This window comes from Enhydra lutris, unplaced genomic scaffold (assembly GCF_002288905.1).
Source record: "Enhydra lutris kenyoni isolate GAN:26980312 unplaced genomic scaffold, ASM228890v2 scaffoldscaffold6, whole genome shotgun sequence".
Classification (NCBI taxonomy): Eukaryota; Metazoa; Chordata; class Mammalia; order Carnivora; family Mustelidae; genus Enhydra; species Enhydra lutris.
The window spans coordinates 3,293,404-3,317,969 of NW_019154090.1; the positions used below are offsets into that span (position 1 = coordinate 3,293,404).

General features: G+C 49.2%; 2 protein-coding genes across 2 annotated transcripts in view; one reads left to right on the forward strand and one right to left on the reverse strand.

Annotated features, from left to right (window-relative positions):
• The window catches only part of LOC111141499 (synaptonemal complex protein 2), a 61,256-nt gene extending 57,604 nt beyond the window's left edge, over positions 1-3,652 (forward strand). The window contains exons 38-43 of the mRNA XM_022494104.1: positions 1,050-1,144; positions 1,224-1,323; positions 1,562-1,620; positions 1,711-1,789; positions 1,886-1,942; positions 2,861-3,652. Of these exons, the coding sequence (XP_022349812.1) occupies positions 1,050-1,144; positions 1,224-1,323; positions 1,562-1,620; positions 1,711-1,789; positions 1,886-1,942; positions 2,861-2,938 (468 nt within the window). The 3' untranslated portion in view covers positions 2,939-3,652. The remainder of the gene's footprint in view (positions 1-1,049; positions 1,145-1,223; positions 1,324-1,561; positions 1,621-1,710; positions 1,790-1,885; positions 1,943-2,860) is intronic.
• Positions 3,653-15,095: 11,443 nt separating this feature from the next.
• LOC111141500 (phosphatase and actin regulator 3) overlaps positions 15,096-24,566 on the reverse strand; it is a 203,470-nt gene continuing 193,999 nt past the window's right edge. The window contains exons 9-13 of the mRNA XM_022494105.1: positions 23,047-23,102; positions 19,341-19,402; positions 18,358-18,498; positions 16,934-17,010; positions 15,096-15,111 (exon numbers count right to left, since the gene is read on the reverse strand). Coding sequence (XP_022349813.1) covers positions 15,096-15,111; positions 16,934-17,010; positions 18,358-18,498; positions 19,341-19,402; positions 23,047-23,102 — 352 coding nt within the window. The remainder of the gene's footprint in view (positions 15,112-16,933; positions 17,011-18,357; positions 18,499-19,340; positions 19,403-23,046; positions 23,103-24,566) is intronic.

A 24,566-nucleotide genomic window follows, 5' to 3' on the forward strand; every position in this document is an offset into this window, starting at 1 on the left:
CTCTTTGTCTTATTTCCCTTTTCAATTTGCTTACCATTTGGACTCTTGGCATGATTTTTCTTCTTTTCTGAACGATTTTCTTTTCGTGCCTCATCTTTTTCTTGCACGGGGATGACAATAGAGAGAGCACCCTCACAGCGTGGAAAGGATGCAAGCCCGCTGGTTCTGTGTCACCAGGTCTCCACACCTACGGTGCCTTAGCTGCTAAGGCTCCGGTGAGGTGATGTTTGCAAAAATACTTTCTAGAACAATTTTTAATTATTGTTTTCTCCACCTACCTCTTTTTCCTCACATGCCTGTGTTTAGAATAATTCTTGGCCTGCTGTTAACCTGTGCAGAAAAATGTCTTTTATCACTAGCCCCATCTCTTATCTTTTTCTTCTCTTTAAAACTAAGATTCTGGGGGCGCCTGGGTGGCTCAGTGGGTTAGGCCGCTGCCTTCGGCTCGGGTCATGATCTCAGGATCCTGGGATCGAGCCCCGCCTCGGGCTCTCTGCTCAGCAGGGAACCTGCTTCCTCCTCTCCCTCCGCCTGCCTCTCTGCCTGCTTGTGATCTCTCTCTGTCAAATAAATAAATAAATAAATCTTTAAAAAAACAAAACAAAACAAAAAACCCCACTAAGATTCTGTATATTTCATTTTAATTATCAAAGGTCAAACTAATCTCAACAGCAAAGCCCTGATTTATATATTCTATTCTGTGTCTGGCTGCGTCTAGCAAAATGTTTCCATGGAAGTTGGTAACAATTCTGAGTGTGACTTTTGACTTTGTTCCTGAAGAGAATTATAATCAGTAGCATTTTTGTAAATAATGTAGACTGCGGTGTCTTTACAAAACCAGTGATCAGTTAAACCCTTAGTCAAAACCTTCCTGTTGGAACCGGATGCTGCTCCAACTGGATTGATTTATGAGCACTGGGTTTAGGTTTTCATTTGTCACTTTTCTGAATTCCTCGTAATCATTTCCATGGTCAAGGCTTTGTTTGTAACATAGTCTTGGTTAGATAATTTTGTGAAGAGTTTTCAAGTTAAATATTAGTGTTTTTCAGATCCGCCAGAAAGTGATGGATTATTTTACAAAGCAGTCTTGGAAAACGGCTCAACAACATCTGAACACAATGAAGCATCAGATTCAGGAGTACAGGTCTGTAATAAAAACCTCTTTGGAAAACTTCTGAATGCTACAGTTTACAAAAAATAATCTCATTTTATTTCTTTACTAGGATCAAAAAACTTGACAAGTTCCAATTCATCATCATAGAGGAGCTGGAAAATTTTGAAAAAGATTCACAGTCTTTAAAAGATTTGGAGAAGGAGTTTGTGGTTTGTGCTTTTAAGAACTACACTTGGGAAAACTGTTAATTTTGTTCCTTAGAAAATAGTCTTAGATTGCATGGACACACATAGACTGAATCTTATGCTGAGTAGTGCCTTTGATAATAAGGGGAAAACCCTGAAAGAGAGTGTGTAATATCTAGAATATGCTTAGCATATAGCCACATTGTTTAAATTGGGAGTATAGTAATCATCCAAGTGTTAATTTTTATATTTTAAAATTAAGGATTTCTGGGAGAAGACATTTCAGAAGTTCAATGCCTATCAAAAAAGTGAACAGCAGAGGTTAGTGTGACGTCCTTAATCAAACTATAATCGCTATATTACCGCAATGCAGTGTAAAATGATAACGACAAAGGTAATTCCTTTCGTTAGGCTTCACCTTTTGAAAGCATCACTGGACAAAAATGTCTTCTACAGCACTGATTACGAAGACACTGTTTTTACATCTGAGGTACCAGCTTTTACATGTTTATACATAATCTCTCGCAATACCTCTTTGCTGTGAAAGTTTTACAGTAAATTTCATAGATGAAATGTGTATTTTCAGATGTGTTCGATGAAAGAAAACATGAAAATGCTCCAAGACAGGCTCCTGAAGGAAACGGTGAGTCCCCTCAGGGGTCAGGGATTCACGTGGATTGGCCACCAGTGAGGGGCAAGTCTTTCACAGGCTTGTCTTTTGTTTTGGTTTGAGAGACAGTTTCAGCCCAGTGATTCTTATTGTTTAAATTAGAATAGTGGGAGCAAACTTACTTTAATCACCTCTATTAGTATTTTACTATGAGTCCCTCCTAAGGAGAAAAAGGAATATCAGTTTGCAGATTTTAAAATGAGCTAAAAGAATGATTTCTTTGTCCTGTGTCCAAGCACTGTGCCCTGCAGAGGACCTCTGCTGTGCCTTCTGCAGAAGGTGTGTCAGGACAGAGCCACGGGGACAACAGGATTTCCTTTACTTCAATTTGAGGATAGAAGTGTAGTTGCCTTTCCTGAGGTCTGGTAGACCCACAGCTGCACTGTGGGGGAAAAGCAGTCCTGAGGGGGGCGCAGGTCATCTTCGGTGTTGTCTCGGAGATGGCAGACCTTCTTAGGACCCTGTAATGTAGCCCGCACACAAAGATGCGTGCGACGTACTTGCCCAGTTTCAGTAGACGCTCACGGCGCCGGACTGGCGGAGGCACTTACGGCTGAGACACCTTAGCTTGAAGCGAACAAGCTGACTGACTAGACTGGTCAATGAAATTCAGTCTAGAGAAAAAATTCAACAATTTGGGGTTTTAAAGACTGGATCTCTCAATTGATCTAGAATATCAGTGATGATCCCTGAACTCTGTAGCTAGCTAGGAACAGATCCTGGGGGCAGAGGCATAAGATAGAATGAGCACTGATACAAAATATCTTTACAAAAAGGATTGTTTTAAAAAGAAGCCCAAGTAATAGCCCCCCCCCCCGCCCCTGTTTGGTGGTCTTACAGTGATAATTTAAAATCTAAGTGTGATTTTTATCCCCCCCCCCCCGGCTCTAGCAAGAAGAGGAGCTTCTTAATGTACGCAGAGGACTGATGTCATTGTTCATGGCTCATGAAAGAAATGTTCGTGTGTGATGTCTAGTTGTTATCAACAGGTTTTATCCACTTATTCCTTTTTGTGTATAACAGGAAATACCAGAGTAGCCCTACAAAGAGAAAAATACACATGTCACCCCGGCCAGAGTGCTTTTGTAGGGGCCTCCAAACCCAAAGAAATGTCGCCTTATGGATGTGAAAGAACCACTTTAACATGACTGCAGCCTCCAGAGACTTCTGCCTGTAGAATACTGCTCTTCTTTGAAAGGGAAATTTGGGGGAACCAAACAGTAAAAAGAATTTGCTTGTTTTTGTGGTAATATTTACATTGCACAAATCTTACCGAGTTAACTACACTCATAAAACTAGTTTCTTTAATAAACTAAGGTTTATCATATAAAATATTTTTAAAAGAATGCAGTTTGGACCAAATAGAAGTATTACTAGTACAGAATATACTACATGTAATAAAAATTCAGCATGCTGAGAAAGGCTAAAGGCTCGGATGTAAAACCCTTACCTGAGTGGAAGCCAGTGCTCTGAGTGCGCTCGGAGAGCGTGGACGTTTGGCTGCGCTTCCACTTACTGCGCTGTTGAGACATCGTCGCTGTAGGTAGAAGGCTCAGCTCAAGCAGCTGTTTTCACTGGTTCTTTTTAAGCTCCTAGTACTCATTGTAATAGTATCTTGCTAACATAAAAATATACATGTTTTAACTATATATTAAAGTTGAAATAAATGCTCTGTGACTTAAATAGTATTATAAATAAAAAGTTATTTGATGAATATTGGCTCAAACAAAACATCCTTCTCCCATCAGACATCTGAGGCAGGATAGAAAGCGGCCTCACTCCCCACTGCTGGCCTACAGAAGGGTGGCCGAGGGTGGGAATACTACCGGTATTTAAGTCCAGTGGAAAAAGCAGCTTTCCTAGCGTAGACAAGCAGAGGGATTCAGTTTGTGGAAGGGCAGCAGGGACTCTACGTCAGGAGACAGTGACTGTTCTGCTCTGACAGTGACCTCCGCTCAGGAGCTGGAACCCCACGGAGCCCTGTGCAGCTTTAGGACTCCTGTTTGCCTCCTGTCTGGCCACACTTCCAAGGAGTCACACACATTCCCACCCTGCACTGTGTGTGTGTGTGACCCGGCCCAGGTCTCTGCTGCGACCTGCTCAGCAGCAGTCCGTGCCACCTGCTGAATCTCCCTTTCCAACGCCCTTTTCACCGCGACCTTCCTCCCCTGCAGCTTGCTTTCTGGAGTGGCCTGGGCTGCTCACTCCTCCACCGTCTGGCTGTACCCGTTACCTTCCTCCTTGTCCCTCTTTCCTTCCCTACCCATGATAGATCCTCCAGTCCACAATCACACTCTTCTTCCCCCCTCACCTCTCACTGAATCTGCCAACTCACACCCTTCATTCCGGAATCTCAACATCACTAGAGAAGAGTTAAAATCAGACTTAAATTTATGACCCCATATTTTACAGCAATCCTACTTCTGCCCTGACTTGACCACATTTCCAGAGTATTACCGACTATCAATGCCGCATTCCTTGATTCTTTACCTTGATTCTTTACTATCACTGCCGCATTCCCTGATTCTTTGGCCTAGCTTCATACTGTCCTCATCTTTTCTCCCAGGCTGTTACCGGCACCAATACTAGCCTTTTCTGATTTCCCGCATGTTCCTGTGGCAGACTTATCTTTTTATGTAAGGACCGTCCCCCTGCTAGTGCTCGGAATCCTGTGGTCTCTGCTTCTCTCCCAGTGTGCATAGCCCACACTTACCGCACACACACACGCACACACACGAATGCCCCTGGTTCAAGTTCCCCTCTGACTGCTGCCCATCCGATGTAATTCTCTGCTCCCCTTTACATAGAACATAGGGAAAGAATTTTCTCTAGTTACTATTTCACTGAACCTACTTTTTATCAAAACCACCAGTGATTAATTTTACCAAGTATACTCCCATCTTTTTTTTTTTTTTTAAAGATTTTATTTATTCATTACAGAGAGAGCACAAGCCAGGCGGAGGAGCAGAGGGAGAAGGAGACTCCCCTCCCCAAGCAGGGAGCCCAGTGTGGGGCTCCATCCCTGGCCCTTGGGATCAAGCCCTGAGCTGAAGGCAGATGCTTAACTGACTAAGCCACCCAGTTGCCCCAATCTCCATCTTCTTAACTCCGCTTCACCCAGACTTCAGCTGGCGTATTTTCCATTCCCTAGCTCTTTCCTGGCTTCCCTTTTCCTCTTAATGTAGGGCTCATTCCTGGTCTGTTACTTTTCCTCAATCTACGTTTCCTTAGGTAACTTCATATGGTTCCGTGTAATAGACGTCTCTGTGTTGACGGCTTGCAGATGCATACGAATTCTGACATTTATTTTGGACATTAGCATGGCGCACACTGCTTTGTGGACAGTTCTAATAAGCATCTCAAGTCTCAGAACAGCCCTTGAGCTCTGTCCCTCAGTACTCTTTCTCAACACCAAAGGGAAAACCTTTTCTTTTCATCTCTCTCATCCACCCAACTGTGCAAGCCAAAACCTACAATTCCTGATTTCTCTCTTCCCCTTGGTCACTTAGTTGATCAAGTCCTGCAGATTTTACTGCCAAAATATGTCCCCCATATGTGTAATTTCTGTCACTTATGCTGACAACTGCACAGACCTCCTAAAAGGCTTTCCAGCGCTCATACTTTCCGCAGCCCTTTACTCACTCCGCAGCCAAGACATCCTCGCTAAGCTGTAAATCCTAGCTTGCCTCTTCCTTATATCAAACTCTCCAGTGACCACGTACTCTTAGCCAGAGAGTCAAAGAAGAAACCACAGGGAAATTAGAAAATACTTTGGGGCAAAGGAAAGTGAAACATTCTGAAACTGAAGTGATAGAGCTGAGAGGAAAGTCTATAGCTGTAAATTTATATATATTAAAAATGAAAAAAGATCTCAAGTCAATAACTCAACTTTAAACCTTAAAAAAAAACTAGAAAAAAAAGCAAACCACAGCCAAAGCCATTAGAAGGAAGGAAATAATAAGGATTAGAGTGGAGATTTAAGGAAAAAAACCAAAGTGGAATAGAAAAACAACAGAAAAATCAATAAAACCAGAAGTTGTAAACCATTAAACAGACTAGAGATAAACAGAAGACTAAAATTTCTTTTTTAAAGATTTATTTGAGAGAGAGAGAACATGAGTAGAGGAAGAGGGAGAAGGAGAAGCAGACTTCCCACTGAGCAGGGTGTCCCATGTGGGGCTCGATCCCAAAGCCTCGAGATCATGACCTAAGCTGAAGGCAGACATTTAACTGACTAAGCCACCCAGGATCCCCCAGAAGACTAAAATTTCTAAATTCAGAAATGAAAATTGGGGACATTACTACTGACCTTACAGAAATAGTATTATGAGAATACTATAAACAGTTGTATGCCAACAAATCAGATACCTTGTGTGAAATGAGTTCCTAGAAACACAGACTGCCAAAACCTAGTCAAGAAGAAAAGCCTCAACAGTTTGTAACACGTTGAAGAGACTGAATTCTGGGTGTCTGGGTAGCTCAATCAGCTTGGCATCTGACTTGATTTTGGCTCAGGTCATGATCTCAGGGTTGTGAGATGGAGCCCCACGTCAGGCTCCATGATCAGCAGGGAACCTGCTGAAGATTCTCCCTCTCCCTCTCCCTCTGCCCTTCCCCCCACTCATGCACATGTATCCTCCCTCTCTCTTAAATAAATAAATCTTTTTTTAAAATAAATAAATCTTAAAAAAAAAAGATTGAGTCAGTAATCGAAGAATTCTACCAAATACTTAAATAAGAATTAACACCAGAAAAAGAAAAAAAAAAAAGAGGGAACATTCTTAACTCTATGAGGCCAGCATTCCCTTGCTCCCAAGGTCAAATAAAGACATCACAAGAAAATTACAGACCAGTATACCTTATGAATGTAAGGTAAAAGTCCTCAACAAAATAACGAGCAAGCTGAATTCAGCAGCATATTATAAGGAATACATTTAATGGAGGAGCTAAGACATTTTGCAGATGAAAACTGAAACACTGTTGGTAGAAACTAAAGAACATCTAACTAAGTGGAAAGACCTTTCATGGTCATTGACTACAAGAATAGCAATACTTGGAAGTAATTTACAGATTTAATGCAATCCCTATCAAAATCCCAATGGCCTGCTTACAGAAATAAAAAAGCTGATCCTGAAAATTAAAAAAAAAAAAAAAATGGAAGGGACCCCACATAGCAAAACCACCTCGAAAAAATAATACAGTTGGAGTACTCATACTTTTCAGTTTCATACTCACTATAAAACTGTGTTCATCAAAACCACGTAGTACCTCAAGAAGGAGAGACACGTAGACCAACAGAACAGAAAGGACAGGCCAGAAATAAACCTGCTCATCTACGGACACTGAGCTTCGTCAAGACTGCCAAGGCCACTGGTGGGGAAAGGAGCAGTCCTCAACACGTGGTTTGGGCAACTGGCTGGCCCCATGCGAAACAACACTGGGCCCTTACTTCACACCATATATACAAAATACGTTGATCAAAAACTTAAAAGAGCTAGAACTATGAAACTATTAGGAAAAAGCATAGAAGCAAATCTTCATGACCTTGGAATTGGCAGTGGATTCTTAGATAAAACACCAAAAGCACCACCAACAAGAAAACAAAACAACAACCAAAAACCCAAAAGGTAAAGTGGACTTTAAAAACCAAGAAAACCTTCGCGTAAAGATTACTTTCATCAAAGTGAAAAGACAACCGACGGAATGGGAGAGAATGCTTGCAAATCGCGCATCTGCTTGGGATCCAGTATTCAGAATATGTAAAGAACTCTTACAGCTAAGCGACAAAATGACAAATGACCCAGTAAGAACAGGGGCAAAGGACCTGTATGAACATTTCTGCAGAGGAGATGTACAATTCGCCAATAAGCACACGAACACCCACGGAGTATCATGCGTCACTTGGAAACTATGAACTACAGCGAGACGCCGCATCACACCCACCAAAGGACTGAAAATAAGTACTGGTGAGGTTGTGCAGGACCCGGAACCCCTGTGGGCTTCTGGGGGCAGTAAAACACTGCAGTCCCCGTGAAAACCAGTTTGGTGGTTCCTCCGAGACTTAAAGGTGGAATTATCCTATGACTCACAGTCCCACCCTCCGGCAATACACGCGAAGACCTGAAACCAGATATTCAGCAGACACCAGCCGGAATGTCCAGTTGAAGTCCCAGCAGCTGGGCATGGAAATGACTCGAATGGGCAACAAGTGGACAAGCGCAGGTTGTCCATCTGCACGCGGGCTGTTCCGCAGCCCTAAGAAGCAAGGAGTTCCGCCGATGCATGGGGACAAACACGCTACGTGGAAAACTAAACACAAAGGTTATGCTGTCGGATTGGATGGATAGGTAACACCCAGAATACGTAAATCCACTGGGACAAAGCAGGTTGGGGGCTGCCAGGGGCTTGGGGAAGGGGAAGCTGGGCAGTGCCTACTTCGAGGATATGGAGTCTCCTTTGGTTGTGATGAACCAGACGGAAGCAGCGGTTGAGTGGCTGGTGAGTGGACCAGGAGCCACTAAAGGGCAGTCCCAACACGGTTAACTCCGTGCTATCGGCATCTCACCTGAATTGACTTAATAAAACACAGATGCACCAAACCTGTGCAGAGGTGTCTTCTGCATTTAAAACCCAGCCTTTAGATCAGGGCCTGAAAGCCCCTAGGTGAGCTGGCCTCTGCCTCTTTCCTCACTTGCCTCCTGCTCCTCCTCTCCCTCGTTCAGCAGACTTCCAGGCCTGGCGCTTGGACGGTCGCATTCCTGTCCTCAAGGCTTTGCTCCTGTGGCTCTGCTTCCCCACGCACATGCCGTCCTTTGAGTCTCACGTAAACAGTACTTCAGAGGGATCCTCCCGCACAGCCCTATCAATCTTACTATCACTCCAGAAACTTCTTTCTTCCTCCCTCCCATAAACCCCACTGCTGTAAAGTCTATGACAACAGGGACCTTGTCTGTCTTACTCACTTATGAATAGTAACTTAGGCCACTGTTTCCAGAACCTAAAAATGTGCCAAGAAAAGTAGGGTTGCAACAGTGTGAATGAATGAGGGAACAAACGGGGTGTTTCTAGGTGGGAATTCACTGAATTCAAAGAGGGCAGATGTGCCTGAAACTCTCAGACCCTCAAATCCCGTATAGTCGCTTTTCCGTTAAAACGGATCATAAAGTATTAGTCAACCAGCCACCTGAGTGTCTGTGTCACATACTGTGCTCAGCTCTACATACAGAGACAAGCAAGAACCGAACCCCTTCCAAACTGAGAGCGGCCGGAGGGGAGGGAGTGGGGACGGGGTAACCGGGGGATGGGCACGAAGGAGGGCACGTGATGGGGTGAGCACTGGGTGTTGTCCGCAACTGATGAATCACTAAACTTACCTCTGAAACTAACACTACATATATTAATATATTAGGTGAATTTAAATAATTTTTTTAAAGTTATTTTAGGAAGACGTGAAATGTGTATATCCATGTTTTGTAAAAACGAGGAGCGTTTGAATTTTAAAAACAATAGCACCAATGTAGTCCCAAAGAATTCTATGGATTTCCATTTTATTGGCCCCTTGGAAGAACTGTGTAGGCTTGTCAAGTGTACATAGACTTTATCATCCAAGATACTATATTTTTAATGGTTATATTTGTGATGTTTAGTTTTGGGCTTTCTGAAAAGCATACTTGGGGAGGCGCCTGGGTGGCTCAGTCAGTTAAGCATCTGACTCTTGATTTTTGGCTCAGGACAGGATCTCAGGGTTGTGCGACTGAGCCCCGCGTCAGGCTCTACACTGTGTGGAGCCTGCTTAAGATTCTCCCTCTCCCTCTCCCTCCGCCCTTCTCCCCAACTCCATGCTCTCTCAAAACAATTTTTTTTTGAAATATGAAAAACATTAGACCAAGTAAAGCCCATGGAAATACTCTAAAATAGTATCTAGAGGCTTTCTTCAGGAATACAGATGTTTTGAGTGCGATGTTTTGAGTGAGATCTATTTGGTGCAGTGTCTTGAATTTCAGTTTAGATACTATGATTTTGGTTTATGCTGCTAACGTCAATAAGGCCTTTATTATTTACCTCATAAAATGTGCATTTTATGCAACTCGACTACCGTCAGTATGAGTTTATAATGAATATTGACATTTGGGACAGACGATGTCTGGGACAGATTTGATGTAAAAAAATTTTAAGTGTTTAAAAAACATGTAGTTGCTTGACTTTGTTCTGTGTGATTCATTTTTAACATTTTATATATTTATTTACACTTAAGAAAAATTAGAGCAGGAGTTGGCAAATTATCTAAAAGACCATATAGAAAATGTTTTACACTGTGTGGGCCAACAGGTAAATTTGAGAATATATGTAGGTACTTGTGTAAACATATAAGAACCAGTCTTAGCTTGCAAGCCATTAAAAAAAAAAAAAGGCAGGCCAGATTGGGTTGGTGGGCTGTCGTTTGCAAGATCCCTCGTGTAGAAGCAAACCTTTAATGATTGGATCTCTCTCTTCTTTACTATACAGTGTGTTTCTCAACTTATCTCATTATTTAACAAAAATGGTGATTTAAATCAATTTTGTATTAGCAGAGCCTAATGATTATGTGAGATAACTACAACTTCTTGATTTTCCTATTTCAAGCATATTAAAAATAAATGACCATTCTAGCCAATAATTTGTATTTCTGACCTGGGTTGGAATTCAACACATGCTGGTGCAGGCTTACCACACTTCCTCAACCAAACTGAGCCGCAAAGTCCTAACTATTCCAGAAGAACATACGGGGGAGAGAACAAATTTTGCATCCTTAGTATAGCCAAGCAGAAACTTAGTCCAGTCTAAGAGATGTTACTACAGCGACGTAAATGCCACCAAATCCTGATGCCACGGATGCCTAGCAGACCCTCCGAGCCCTAGTGGGCTGTGTGGTTTTCATTCCGCACTTAACGCCCCAGTGACCTGGCAGTCAACGCTGACAAATTCTGACTCTGACCTCAGCACATGGTGTGAAGCTCGCAGTTGCTCCAGCCAGCTCTTCAGCCACCTGTCACTACCACCTGTTAACAGCTGACCCACTCACGGTGGCTGTCCCCGAATTCCTACGTAGTTCCCGAGCACAGCCGGTGGAGAGTTACAGCCAGTGCAGACGGAATCACGAGTGCTGCAAAGAGACAACAGAAGCAGAAGACTGGTCACGAGGACACGGCAGGGAATAGGAGCACACGAATCTGAGTTGGGACGTAAAAAGTGGAGCAAGGTGTTAGACATTCCCGAGACCGCTCTGTGCCACACCAGGAGTCCCCACTGTAACCAAGTTCCCGGGTGGAACCCAGGGAAGGCACCGTTCGTTTGGGGGGCACACCTGTGCACTTGCAGTACTTGTATCTTTGAAAAAGGGGACGACATTGCATTCAGAAAGCAATAATGTGCATACAAAAGCATGGTTTTAACTTTAAGAATTATTAGCATGTACACCAGATCCAGAGTTTCTTACCATGGCTTATTGTAAAAAAAATGTGCTTTTTTAAGAATTTCCCTGCTCACCTTCTTTAAAGGAGATCTAACAACCGTAATTGACTCTTAATCTCACAAAACAAACTGAGGGTTAATGGGGGGAGGGGGGTTGGGGGGGGGGGGATTATGGACATTGGGGAGGGTATGTGCTATGGTGAGTGCTGTGAAGTGTGTAAACCTGGCGATTCACAGACCTGTACCCCTGGGGATAAAAAGATATTATATGTTTAAAAAAATAAAATTAAAAAAAAAAAAAGTTACTTCTATTACTTAACATAAAATGCCATTCTGTTCTCATGAAACTGTGGGAACTTGTAACTAGTAGCTTTTCCACTGCTCATTCTAACATTATCTAAGAGAAATTAACTTATGGTAATTCACTGTTTCAGGATATTTTCATACGTTCAGTTTGAGTCTCAACATGTTCAGTTTCTTACGAGCATCTTCTTGGACGTTCCTTTCACATGAAAAACTCTGTAAAAAACTCTGAAAAAGAATGGGTTTGAGATTAGAAGCATGTAAGACTAATAATTTTAACAATGTGATTAGAATTTTACAGTTCCGGACTTGGAGTTGCTATTAAAGAACTATGGGTACGTAGCTAAAAACTTGGCTTTTCACCTCCAGAATTTAGACTTGTAATTACCATGTATTTCCACAAGATGGACTTCTTGACATTAGGGTTTGGGGTTTTTTGGGTTTGGGGTTTTTTTGTTTTGTTTTCGGGTTTTTTTGGCCATCTCAATTGCCTAAACATTACTTATGTAATATAATTTCAAAGTCCTTTCAACATGCTTAAAAATGTTTTTTTTTTTTTTACAAAGACTTACAATGTACTATTCTTCCTATCATGCCAGGTTAAAACTTGATACTTCTAGAAGGGATTTAATTTCCTCCCATAAAATAATCAATTATGGTTTTAATCTTTTAATCTCCTTAAAAGCAGAATTCCTTCAATGACTTAATAGTATTGTTACTTTAATAGTTAATCACAGTTTATTTTGTGGAAATTAGAACAATTGATTTGTGAAGTCAATGCACTGAGGACTCCCGTAGTGAAGACTGTGGTGATTCGGTTTGTGGTTGTTACTGAGCAGGGAGGCAGCAGAAACGTTTTTTTCTAAGACCTCAGGCTCTTATATATATGCTCTTTCTCTTCAAATTTATAGAACGTATGTGCATTTATATACACCAGCTTGCATATCACCCGTGAGATTTACAAGCTGCTTCCTAATTTTGCTCCTCCAGCTGGGATGAGGGGCACTGGGGACACCTGTCAGAGCCTTCCTCCGTGCAGGCTTCTTTGGAGTGAACACGCCCGACTCCAGCTTCAGTTGGCTCTCTCGACCTCTGTGATACCAGCTAAGAACGTGAACTATGGAAATACAACTTAGAGGAATAGTTTATAATTAATAAAAATACCGTAGAGAAGTTAGATACTGTTGCTAAAAAATTTTGGTTACAATGAAACTGTCTTCTGGTTTTCGGATGTCTTAGAACCCTAAGCCTGAACCAAACCAAACCAAACCCTCCGCTGGGTCTCTGGTGCCTTATTTCCATCTTGAATTTTACTTATCCACTAATTATGGAACTTTGCTTGGGCAAAAAACCTGAACACACATCCCATCTGCCAAGTCACCTCTACCCAGAGGCCCATCTTCCAAGCAATAGTGATCCTTTCCGCCTTGGTTGCCGGCACAGTTTCCAACAGAAGCACCTTTTCCTTTTTTTGTTTCATAGTAAGTCCATGCATATTTCCATGTTAAGGAGATTGAAATCTCACTTTTACATAATTTGGACTCCCACTTAATATTTTAAACTGAATAAAAGAAAATAGGGAGCTGCTAAAATAGTGTAGAATAGGAAAAAAAATTTAAAGTTTTCTGGAGGTTGGCCACAAATAATGGGTTATGAATAGCGTATAGGTATATATTACACATACAATATAAAATATTATATATATATTATATAGAAACATACACACACGTGCTTGTAAAATTAAAGAACTGACTTCTAGTTAGAAAAGGTTTAGAGCATCTCATTTCATAGACAAAGAAATTGAGGCTCAGAGAAGTGAAGCAGTTCGCAGAAGGCGGCACAGCACGGAGAGGCAGAGCTGGGATTTCCCCACCCTAACGGGGATTTCTTTCAAAGAGTTCAGCTAACTGACACGACGTTCGCCAGCATCCAGGACGGGCCGGACAAAGCGCTGCTGCACGGGGTGGGCAGTTTCCAGGGCACCTGACCCACCTCGGCGTTAAAGAAGTTGAGCAAGAAAGGTCACGGCAAGCCGTGAGGTAGGGTGTGCAGTGACGTCAGAGGACATGCACCTGCCCCCAGGGCTGCCCCCGCCCCGCCAGCGGCTGACGTCTACAGGAGGCGGAGAATGTGTTGGTCGCAGTCGTCTCCTTTAGAAGGTACAGCAGTATTTTGAGAGAGAGACGGTCTTCCTGGAGAGAAAGTATCTTGGTGAACAGCGCAGGGCTGGGGTTTAAGCAACAGGGTTTGCAAGCTCCTGACGTTAGGCTCCGAGCGCCCGGGCTTCCTGCCTCACCATGTACCCGGCGGGCGGGCTCCCCTGTGAGGACACATATTCAAAGGCCAAGTAAAAATACCTTTTGGGAACATTATTTTTTTTTTTTATTTTCCCTCTTTGTGCCAACATTACGTTTTACCTTTGTGCTAGGGTGAATGTTCTTTTTATAACATCCACTCCCTCTAAACCTTTGTCTCCTATAACAGAGTTTTCCATAATGTCTGCATACGTGAATCTAAAAACACTCAAAGACGGCCCAATTTCCACCATGGTAGAATTTTCCACCAAGTTGTTGCTTACCTCTGGGATCATTATTCAATGATACATGAACTAAAATTCACTTGAAAAAGATAATCTGATTTTCAAGCACAAATCACATGTACTAACAGAATTTACAAAACAAAGCACACAAAAAGTTGGAATTCTCTTTTATGTGTTTGGATCTGACGGCTCAAAAGTAATAAGACCCAACTTATTTCACAGATCCCCACTCTCCTCCCAACTCTATGAAAACATAAAACCCGGGTTTGTTTCCTGCAATAAGTAGTCATTTAATTAAAGAACAAAATTAACAGGAATCAAAATGTTGCAGCTGCATTTTTTTGTTAGACATTATATAAAAAAAAAGAAAAGTATAATACAGTCAATAATTTTGTGGAACATGAACTTAAAGAGTTTTCAAATTAACTGTGATTGGAATAAAAATGTCCTTTCCACACAATCCTGCACGCGGCCGTGCAGCCCGACCCCGTCCGAGGCCCGGGGGGGCACCGGCACATGCGCGTCCCCAGCCTCCGTTTCGCTGCAGAACTGAAAAACCGGGTTCAAAGGCAAATGACAGTTTTCTTCTGGGAGAGCAGCTCTGGGTCTCCCCCGGGCCCGACAGCCCCCACTCCGTGGACACCAGAGCACGAAGGGCGTCCTCTGGGTTCCCCTCCTGCAGGTGAGCACAGCCCCGACTTCACCTGCCTCAGTGGTCCTGCCCCTCTCGCTGACGCGGCAGGGAGTCGAGAGCCGAGCTTCAGGAAAGTTCCCTGATGAATGTTCAGTGTCGGTATCAAAAATTAAACACAAATTCTTCTCAGAAGAAAATCTCTATGGCCTGTGGAATCTAGGAAGTACAAAAAGGCAGACAGCGTAGGGTCACACATTGGAAGCTGAAATGGCCAAAACCTCCCACTAACAAGCGTGTGGCCGTTAAAAGCGGCTCAGAGCCCACAAGGGACACGAGGACGGGCCCGCTTCGCTTCCGGTGCTGGAGGGCCTCCGAGCGCCCCGGGGCCCCGGGCCTGCGCTGGACCCCAGAAGGAATGATTTGCTGAATCCTGCCTAAAACTCAGTGTGAAGGCTGTTGGCTAAGCTCCTGAAGTGTGTGAGGCCAAGGTTTGCTAAAATCAGAAGTAATAATCGACCGAGCAAAATTTTGGAAATCAGGGTTACCGTTTGGTTTTGGTTTTGGTTTTGTACGTCGGTAACGTGTTTGTGGTAACGTGATCTGTTTCACAAAGTCTCAGGTGACTAAACTACTGTGCTTTTCAAAACGGAGACTAAGTGCTAAAATGTGGTATAAAAATCCTATTTCCTGATGTCCAAGTTTTCAGCCAACTCTTAAAATTCCTTGATCTAGGAAAGGTATTAAGGACTTAGGAGAGAAGTCGTGTATCCTCAGTCAACGACCCTTAATAACGTGTAATGGGAAATTGTACTCGGTATTTTGACATTAACACACGCGATGCTACATAACAATTCTACCCTTTTTCTTTAACATGGTAAACATTAAAAATAGCTTTGAATATTTTACTGGACAATGTTGATTTCTTCAACGTTTTTGCGTGTTCCGGATAATCCAAACTAAGATGACATATTCTTGCTCAAATGTACGCCAGCCATGGGGGGGAACCTTAACAAATTTTAAACTGTTCATTGGGAATCATTTTCTCCTGCTCTTGCAACCTCCTCTCCCACCTTAATACATTTACCCCGAAACCGTCCTGGGGGATGGAACCCCTCACAGCCAGCTCTGCCCCGCAGCCACACTGACCTACACAGTGAGTGTCCTCAACAACAGCCACGGTGGCCACTTGGGGACACACCAGAAAAGGAAAGGAGTCGCTATTTTAGCTGAAGGCAGAATCTGCTCTCAGGGCTCCCTTCTCTCCGTCTCTGGGGCGTGAGCCTCTCGAGGCCGCGGGGGACGTGGCAAAGGGACTGCTTCGGGCGGAAGCTTGCAGCATCACAAGCACAGTCTCAAGACGGAGGGAACATGAGACCATATTGCTTGTCGCGGCAGAGGGAAGAACACACACACAGCCAGTGAGCACGGGGAGGCCAGTCTTCCCCCTCGGTCCCCCTCTGCAGACCCGCGGCCCCTGTGGGGCAGCACGTCCAGAGCCCGCATTGACCGTGACGCGGACAGCCCAGTGCTGGAGGATAGCCGACGCGCCCCACCGGGACAGCGGCTCCCCGGCGCGGGGGCCCCTTTACCTAACGCATCACTGCTGCCTCCATGCCTGGCGTGACACCCGGCACGCCGTAGGGACCCAAATATTGAAGGGTTTGGGGAAGGATCTGCTTGTATTAACTACGCGACTGTAAAGGCAGGGAAACAGGCACCAGTAAGTGGAAGGGATCTGGTGACCTCTGGTCGGCACAGACCGGCCGGGTTCGGTCACGAGAGGTCCGGACACGATGGGAAGGACGGTCGGCGGACAGGTACGTCCTGTTTGCTGCTTTGAGGCCAATTCTCTGGTGCGCACACGAGCTCCTTACACGGCGGACCCAGGAACACCGCCCTGCACGCCCCGAAGCCACGTGTCCCTCCCGCTCTCCGCAGAGCTCCTGGCCCCAGGCGCCCAGACACGCAGGGCTCTGCCTCTCTCTGTGGCTTCAAGGCAGCCAGGACAGGCACCAGCAGAGGCGCCGCAGAAGCCCACCTTGTCAAGTGCTTGCTGGACGCGTGCACCTCCATTTCGTTGCTCTTGTACTCGTTTAGCTCCTTACGGATGGCCGCCTGCGGGTCAGAGACGGGCGTTACGAAAGGCACAGAGAAGGCCAGCAGCCCGGGGGATGGACAGTAGTTCCTAATGTCCCCCGAGTTCTGGCGTTCTGGAAGGTATTTCCAGAGGAGCAGAATCATCGTTGGGCCGAGCACTCAGCCTCTGACACCTGGTCGCCGTCGTCCCCAGCCAGGACCCGGCCAGCGCATGGCCACGTCCCAGAGAGGCCGGGGCAGGGACGCCCCCCAGCCCCCTTGGCACTCGGCCGCCACACAGAGCCGGGCGGAGCCACCTGCCGGCATCTTAAGAGCCAGATCACGCAGGGAGTCGGGCTTGGGGTGAACTCACCCGGAATTGTGCAACGAGATCATTAGGAAGCTGTTCCAGCCTTGGGCACGCGGTGCCCCTATGTCACGGGACAAACACGTCGTTGTCACGTGTGGGTGAGGTGCGCACCACAGCGTGTCGGGCCTGTCCCCGGCCTCGTCCAGCCTCCCCAGTCCCCTGGGACCCTGGGTCCCCACGGGTGAGCCCCCCAGGGGCCAGCTGAGAGCTGGGGAGAAGCTGGAGTCGTGTGCCCTGGGACAGGACGCTGCCCTCCGAGCCCTTGTACGCCAGCCACCTGCAGAGCCTCCGCGGGGGAAATGACCACCCGCCTCCCACGGGATTTTCTGGGGCTCACGGGACGTGTGCTGGTGGACAGGCCGGATTCAGGGTCCAGTCCCGGCACAGCGAGGCTAGGGGAGGACTCACTCGGTCCCTCCGCTTCCCGCACAGCTTCTGGGACCCGCTGTTTCCCCACTCCCTTCCCGTGCTTCACGCCGGAGGCCCCCGGAAACACCTCACCCCGGAGCGGTGGGGACGGAGCCAGAGCCGCCTCCGTCTACACTGCCCACGCCTTCCTGCGGGCCTCGGCCTCTCTGCACCGTGTCGCTGTAGTGGACTCTGCCTAAACCTCCGTCCCCCACCTCTTTCCCGCCAGCCTCCAGTTTCTCAGCTCCCACACGCTTGACCCTGGGGACCGGGTCACCCTGGGTGGGGCCGTCCTGTGCATCACAGGGAGCTCAGGGGCATCCCTGGGCTCCACTCACTGCCCCCCATTTCTGACACCAAAAATGTGTCCAGACATTGATTGCCAAGGACCAAACTGTCACCTAGCCGCAGCCGCAGCCCCGCCCAGACCACCTCTGTGAAGCCGACCTCAGGGCGCAGCACGGCGGCCATTTCCACAGCGGGTGGCACCCCTCCCCTCCCCCAACCCTGCCCCAGGAACAGACCTGCTGGCCTGTCGCGGTCTGCCCTCCTCAGGTGCTGCCGTCCCCCACCCCACCCAGCAGGCAGCAGGGACGGTGCCCCCGGACCTTGTCGGCCGCGGACAGGCGCGTCCAGGGTTTGTCTGCGCGCCGGTCGTAGTCCTGAGCTTTCGCCACTTCCACGTAGTCGCTGAACCGGATCAGAATCTTCCTGTCCCGCAGCTCGTCCACTGTGGGTCTCTGATTCAGCTGAAATCAGAGAAGGCCCGTGAGCCGCCCGCGGCCACACCTGCGCTCTCGAGCCCTCAGACAGACAGCACGTGTCTGCAGGGATACGGGAAAGTCAGAAACTGGGACAGTCAACCCTCACGCCTGCGAGGGCCAGCGGGAAGGCCTGGACTGCGGCCCCGACAGTGACCCCACGGCTCTGCCAGCGCAGCCCCGGCGCGCTGGACCCTCCAGGCAAGCTTCTAGAAAAGGTCTGGAGCGAGCAGAGACGGCCATGAGCAGTACCCCCGAGGCAAGCTCAGGGAGGACCCACCTCCCGCGAGGGGAGAGCGTCTGTCAGTCCTCCAGGGCGCACAGAAGACGGGCGAGGCCCGGATGCTGAGTTTAGACACGGCTGGGGCTCTGGAAGGGACCAGGCTGTGGGGCTGCCACCTAGGCTGGCCAGACCCACCTCCACCCAGCGAGTCCCACACCCAACCCTCGAGGCTAGTAAAACGCTTCTGCAACCAGGAGCTTCCAGACAAGCTGGAGGAACCAAGGAGCCCGGAAGGTCACTGCACGCGGACACCCAAGCTGTGTGTGGAGATCTCCCGTAAATGAAGGTGATGCCCTGTCACCATCTGGCTCCCCGAGAGATCCACGGAAATGTCATCAGACCCGACCTGTCACCCAGGCACAGAGGGCCACGCTGGGATGGCAGGGGCACTGCCCTCCCAGCATCCGGGGAGTGAATTCGCTGCCATCCAGGAAGACGTCACTGAGCGACATGGAGAGGCCCTGCGTCACCTCACCCCCACCCCACTCCCAGTGCACCTGTCACCTGTCCCTCAAGATCCAGGGATAAGACACTCAAATCACTGTACCTTTCTTGTCAATCTTTGCTTGATTTCTCTTCTTTCTTCCTGCTCTGTCTGATCATTCCTCTCTGAGAAAGGTTAAAACAGAAGAACAAAAAAAAAAAAAAAGAAAGAAAGAAAAATGGGCTGAGACTCTCCTTTGGTAAAGAAGTAAGCTCTCAGCCTCTGCGATTCTGGTGGCTGAAGAGGGTCATCGGGGACTCCCTGTGTCACGGCTGGTGTCCCTGCACTTGGCCAGCCACGTTCAGACCGTGGTCTCACTGCCCCACAGGGACACTGGCACCGGGGGAAGCTCTGCCCACCTTCCAGGCCTTCTCCTCGACTTTCTCCATGTCCGGACTCAGCACATACACTGGGCTGCGCAAATTTACTTGCAGGAGAAACAGGAAGCAGCCCTCCCTCTGCCCTGCCCTGCAACCAAATATCTACCCTCCGTGTATTTACGCCCCGGAGTACAGAGGGCGCCCACAAGCATTGCAGCAGGGTAACGGGCACACGCGTGACTATTAACACGCGTCGCATGCGGCTGTCCGATAGGGACGGTAACAGAGCTGTCACTGCCGTTTTCCCTTCGGCTTTACAGGAATACACACAATTCCAGCCAACCAGCACCCACAAGGAACACCCCTCCCTGGCCTCGGCCAACATAAGCTTGCCTGGAATTTACATTTTCAGGGATTATCTCACACCTGAAGATACCAGGCAGCCGGCGGGCTCCCACCGCCGGAGCGAGCGCACCGACGTGGCCCAGCCTTTGAGGGCGCCTCCGCGGCTCGCGGCACGGGCTGCTTGGAGGATTGTGACTATTAACATGCGAGCTGCGCCCTTACCTACACGCGGCGGCTAAAAATAGAGCCGAAGTCAGAGCCGGGTGTAAAACGCAGGTTTTGCCCTGGGACTCAGGATAATGGATGTCCTATTTCTGGCACTCTCTGTTGCTAAATAAAGCCTCGGGTCCCAGGTGGTAGGAAGCTCCATTCCTGGGAAGGGAGGCTCACGGGCCAGCGCTCACTCCTCGAAACAGGGCTGGCTCGAGCAACGGGAGCCCTGCTGCTCGCGCTTGACCTCGCCTCCCCTCATCTACCTTGGTTGACGACATCCCACACACGTATGCGCTTCGGGGCTGGGGTTCACGGGGGTTCGACAGACCGTGCTCATCTCACGTCTGAGTGTTTTAGAAAAGGAAATGAAGCCCTTTTATGTTCTTGGTTCCTAATCCAAGGGACACACCAGGAGAAAGCACATGGGGAAGCTCTCTCGTCAGAAGGTTGATGAGACGATCAAGAAAAAATTGTGGAAGTACCAATCTAAGGCCAGCTCTGAGGGATTTCTGTGATGACACAAAGCTAATTCTTCAGATTTCCTAAAAAATCGGCCATGGACAAAGGCCAAGTGTAGCCTCTCTGCGAAAAGGGTAAAACAAAACTAGATCTTTGTTTTTAATCACCAAAACGTCATTACCAAGGTCATGTGAGTGACACAGGTGCTTTGGAGAGTGGACGTTTGAAGGTGGCCTACAGGGACCCCCTCTGGGGCAGGTGCCCTGTTGGGCACCAACCCCAAGAAACCTTTCCTCAAAGCCTGAGCCCACAGGTTCCCTCTGAGCAACACCTAGTGACGGCTTTGGGGACCTTCGTGTCTCCGACCCAGAAAGCCCTCTGCCTTCTACAAATCAAGGCATCCATGACCACAGCCTCCACACCAAGCTGTTCGAGAAATAGAGCCAGTGGCTGGGAAACCACACTCGTCCTCTGTAAATCGTCAGAGATGCATTGTTGCTTCCGATGCAGGGGTCCGAATGGCCCGTGGAACCAGCCACTTGGGCTCCATCTCCTTGCCAAGACTCCTGTTAACAAACCGTACAACTTCTTCAGTTGTCTTCCTGACCAGGGAAATGGGGACCTCGGTGCGAAACCGCAAGACTCTGTGATGATTCCACACAGGCACGTAAGCAAGCCCTGAGTTGGCACAGCTCGGGCCGAACGTGGTCTGGGGTCATCACCTGTAAGGGGGCCCTGTCTTATCTGTGGACGACACCCAAACTGAGTCCTGAGGGTCCTTCAGGCCTGATTGGTTACTCGTGAGCCCCCACGTACAGGGGCAGACACGATGAGGCAGCATTCCCGGGGGGAATACAGGCGGGAAGGGCCCTAGAACAGGAGGGCCTGCAGCCCGGGTCAGGGGCTAGTGGTGATACTGCTCCATACCAGACCACACGTGTTCACTCTAGTCTCAGCTCCACGGAACCAAACAGAATAACCCCCACCAGGAGCCAGCAGGAAGTTCACAGACACCCCCACTCCGGACACCCGGGGCGCTCCTGAGCTACAGACACACCGGACGGCTTGTGGGTGGAGAAGGGACGGTGGGGGCCACCAGGGAGGAAGCCCACTGTTCCTTCCATGCACCGAAGGGGAGCGCGGCCGGCCCGGTCCCCACTCAGCAGCCGCGCTCGCCCTCAGCGGCGCCTCTCTGGAGGCCCTGACGCTTATCTGCCAAGACTAGTAGACCTGAGGGTGCTTCTTGGTGCAAGGACCTGGCACCCCCAGGAGCGGGGCCGAGACGGACTGGGAGCCCCTGCCGCTCTAGCCTGTCCACCGACCCCTGGGCTGCTCTTCCCAGGGCCTCTGGGACATGGTCGCTTTATGAATGAGTGGCGGCATTTTCCAACCTTCCGGTACATGGTCACTGAGAGAGCCCGACTGCCCCCGTCCTCACCCGTCCACCAGAGGAAGCAGGAAGAACCCAGGACAAGCTTCTCTTTAAACCCGCAGACATGGCCAGAAGAGGAGGGGCAGCATCTTCAGTCTGACAATAAAAACCTGGAATCCCGTCACTTAGGATGAACTGTGTCCCGCCGCCCCTGACGGATGGGCCCGCTCAGGCCGGAGAGGGTGCGGGGGGAACAGGGGACCGGGACCAGCTGGGACTCTGCGCCCAGACCAGCAGGCTCTGCCGCTCAGAGCTCTCAGAATAAAACGCCAAACTCAGAGCGTATCTGCAGCATTCATCACAGAAAGAGGAAAAGAGCAGCAATAGTTGAAAAACCCAGGCCCTTCGAGAGCACTGTTTGCAGAAAACGTTTTGAAAACTAAACTCTGCCGGCCAGAGACAGAGCTCTCCAAGAACCACTGCTGAGGGGTTTTATCCCCAAACCGTCCAGGATGTTCATGAGGCAGAACGGCGTCCTCTGTACCGGGAAGGCTATCCGTGGGCACTGTGACCACACACCTGCCGGGGGACCCTGGGGCCATGTGGAACCAGGACCGACAGGGAGCCCGGGGCAGTTTCCCGGGGTTTCCGGGTCCTTCAGCCGCTCTGACTGCAGCTCAGGACCATGTGCTCCTGCCCTCGGTTTCTGATGCTGTCTGTCCCCGCGCCCATCAGGACTCCCTCCCAAACCCCTAGAATAACCTGCTACAAACCCCAGAAAGCAAAGAGGATGCTGAGCCATTTCCCCTCGATCCACAGGGCTAATTAAATAACCCTGAAAACAGGGATATCTTCAATTACGCCGGGAGGAGAGCTTTTCTCTCTCTCTCTTAATTTTAAAAGGGCAGATGTCTGAACCCATCAACTTTCCTTTAGGGCTTGCTTCTGCAGCTGGACTTCCCGGGCAGGGGAGCGTCCAGCCTGCAGAGGGGGCCGCAGGGGGAGAGTCCGGCCCCACCCCCGCACCTGGGGGAGGAGCCAGGGGTCCCCAGCTACTCACGTTTCAAGATGTTTCTTCTCTCCAGCTCCTCCACGGCCGGTCTCTGGCTTAGCCGTCTGCGGAAAAACACCAGAATTACATTGTGCACCATCGTGGCCGCCTGCAGAGTCCACCTGGGCTCAGCGGGGGGCAGAGTCCCCAAAAGCTGGAGGAGGGGAGGGGACCTCTGGTGGCGGCCTCTTGCTGGCCAATCCAGTAGGATCCTGCCCAGGAGGGAGGTCGCCTTCTGTCAGGGAGCTCCTGGGGTGGACCTCCTGCCCCCTCGGGGTGTGCGGCTCATTTTCAGCCCTGCCGATCGCGGCCGCACGGCGGGATGCCCCCCAGGCGGGAGGAAACCCCTCCTGCCCAGGCCAGGCATGGGCGGCCACTGCCACCAGTGCCTCTTGCAGCGGCACCTGTCCCGCTCCTGTCCTCAGCAGCCTGGCCGGCAGCCCTCGCACGGGGAGTGACAGCAAGCACCGCCTCTCGCCTCTCTCCACGCCTCCCGGGCCAGCAGAGCGAGCTGCAGCGCGGAGGGAGGGGCACCCCCACCCGCCTCCCCTCTCCCCCGTCCCCTCCAGCCCAGCCCGCCCCCACCCCACCCGCGCCCTCCCGGGCAGAGAACGAGCCTTTCCAGCAGTTTCAAGTTGAAAGAGTCAGAGGATCCGGCCAAAAACAAATACATAAAATAAAGAAAAGGCTTGTCAGGAGAAAGAGGCATAATTAGCCACAATTAGTGCCAAGCGCCAATTATTTCTGTAACTCCGACACTGTTGTCCTTGGGTCAGAGCCAGGAGCCGTCCCACTTCCGGACCGTTAGCCGCCGGAGACAACAGGGCAGAGCCTGGGAACGCCCCGACTCTGGGGCCACCGCATTTGCCCCGAAGAGGACGCAGCCTCCAGACGTGCTCGTCTCTTCGGAACCCCTGTCCCAGCACAAAGCCGAGGGCGTCCCCGGGCTCTGCTGCTCCTCCGCCGCGCCTGGTGGCTTGGTGTGCGGCGGGTCCGTGGGCGGCCGCTTCGACAGTACGTCTGCAGGTCTGCGGGGATGTGAGCCGGCCCCCCGCGAGGCCTGGCTGGGACCCCAGGGCGAAGGCTCCCGACCGGCCCTGGGAGTGGGACGCACAAGATCTGGCTCCCTCACCACCACTGGCACCGAGAGGTCCCCGATTTCCCAATGCCACGTGCTCGCTCCCGCAGCAAAGGACCAGGGAGGGCTGGCTCTGTGCCAGGCGGTCCCACGCCCCCAGACACGGCGCTCGACCAGCCTCCTCCGCCGGGGAAAGCCCACGGTCTGAGGAGGAAGGCCGATGAACAGTACGAAAAGGGACAAGACATTCCAGGATGTTATGCCATGGAGGACACAGGACAGGGCGTGTGACCAACAAGCGACCAGGCACCGTGGGGGCGGAGGGTTTCGCGTGGACCCCTTTCCTCCGAGACCACACGAAGAGGTAGCCACGGGAAGACCACACCTCTCTAGCCGCAGCGACCGTCCCCTAAGGGCTCAAGACAGGGGAGAGCGTGCAGGGTGGTGGAGG